The 1,350-nt window shown below is 45.3% G+C and overlaps 1 protein-coding gene and 1 pseudogene across 5 annotated transcripts in view; one reads left to right on the plus strand and one right to left on the minus strand.

Moving 5' to 3' along the window:
• The window catches only part of Dao (D-amino acid oxidase), a 54,321-nt gene that overhangs the window by 16,887 nt on the left and 36,084 nt on the right, over positions 1-1,350 (minus strand). Inside the window, exon 1 of one of the 5 annotated variants that reach the window (XM_023720967.1) lies at positions 278-713. The exons of 3 other annotated variants lie outside the window; for them this stretch is intronic. In XM_023720967.1, coding sequence (XP_023576735.1) covers positions 278-304 — 27 coding nt within the window. In that variant the 5' untranslated portion in view covers positions 305-713. Of the gene's footprint in view, positions 1-277; positions 714-1,350 lie in introns of those variants that run through there. One more of the 5 variants, XM_023720971.1, reaches the window with a different exon arrangement.
• Positions 638-1,350, plus strand: part of LOC101575850 — a 15,703-nt pseudogene continuing 14,990 nt past the window's right edge.

A 1,350-nucleotide genomic window follows, 5' to 3' on the forward strand; every position in this document is an offset into this window, starting at 1 on the left:
AAAAAAGGACTCAAAAAAACCCCAAAGAAGCAGTGTATTTTTTTACTAAACTAAGTGCCTGCTTAGTTAGGCAAGCACAGGGACCAAGGTTTGATCCCTGGCACCACATGCCAGGCTGGCTTTATCCCCAGGCACAATGAGCGGGCCACCAAGACTAGGCATAGTGGCACATGCCTATAATCTCAGCCCAGAGGAGGCTGAAAACAAGAGGATCACTAGTAGTCTGAGCTGCATAGTGAAACCTTGTACCAAATACTTAGAAAGAAAGAAAGAATACCAACAAGCTTGTTGCCAAGGATGGCATCTGAGGTGCAGCCGTCTGTTCAGGACTGCAGTGATTCTCAGTGCTGGAGTTCTACCCAAGAGAGACTGATCACTTCCAAGTCACCTGATGGGGAGATCCTAATGCCTGGTATAGCATCTACTTGCGGCACACCAGTCAACGGCAGGCCAAGAAGTTATTTGGGATTCAGAAAGATTTTTGTCCTCTTTTTTTATTAGCCTAGAAACTACGTCTTCTAGGGCTCTCAAGTCAGGAAGATGATAGTAGCTTCTTAGTTCAGGAAAACACACATGCTTCTTGAAGCATTCTCTTCATTTCTTATTTGCCTGGAGTGTCTTTTCACTGGAGGCCAGCATGGTCACAGTAATAGTATAAATTCCTGGTGGGGTGCTAGGGATACAGCTCAGTGGTATAAGCACCTATCTGGAAAGTGCAAGGTCCCGAGTTTGATCCCCAGTACTGCAAAAGTAAATAAATAAATAAATTCCTGGTGGACAGTGTTATTTGGCTTAACAAGTGCAATGCAGTACTTCTTAGTTTTCTCCTCTGCTCTGTAACTCTACCTCCTGGGACGGCTCTGTCCTAGGATCACCACCAGGAGCCGTGCAGGTGGAGGGAGTTGTGGGGGGGCGTTGCCCACAGGGGTTCCTGCTGTGCTTGGTCTTGCTGCCACTGCAGCCTCTGAGGCTACCTGAAGGCACTACCTGGACATGGCTTGTCCCACTGTTAGGAAGTCAGCTGACATAGTGTCCCTTTAGGCTTTCTCCCCATCACTGTCGACCCTTAGATTTAAATACTTTAGAATCCATTTTGGCATCAGCATTGGTAACCTGCACTTCAAGTCTTCTTTTTTCACCTAAGGATTCATCTCTTTTCCTTGTTTCTGTTTTGGGATAGATAGATAGATAGATAGATAGATAGATAGATAGATATAGAGAAATATTTCTGGGGCTGGGGAGATAGCTCAGTAGAATAAGCGTCTGTCTGGCAAGGGCATGGTCCTGATTTCAATCCCTGGTACCACAAAAAAAAAAAAAAAAATATTTCTGGAAAAGACAACCCCCCCA

The sequence above is a fragment of the Octodon degus genome, unplaced genomic scaffold (genome assembly GCF_000260255.1).
Source record: "Octodon degus isolate 3935 unplaced genomic scaffold, OctDeg1.0 scaffold00079, whole genome shotgun sequence".
Taxonomy (NCBI): Eukaryota; Metazoa; Chordata; class Mammalia; order Rodentia; family Octodontidae; genus Octodon; species Octodon degus.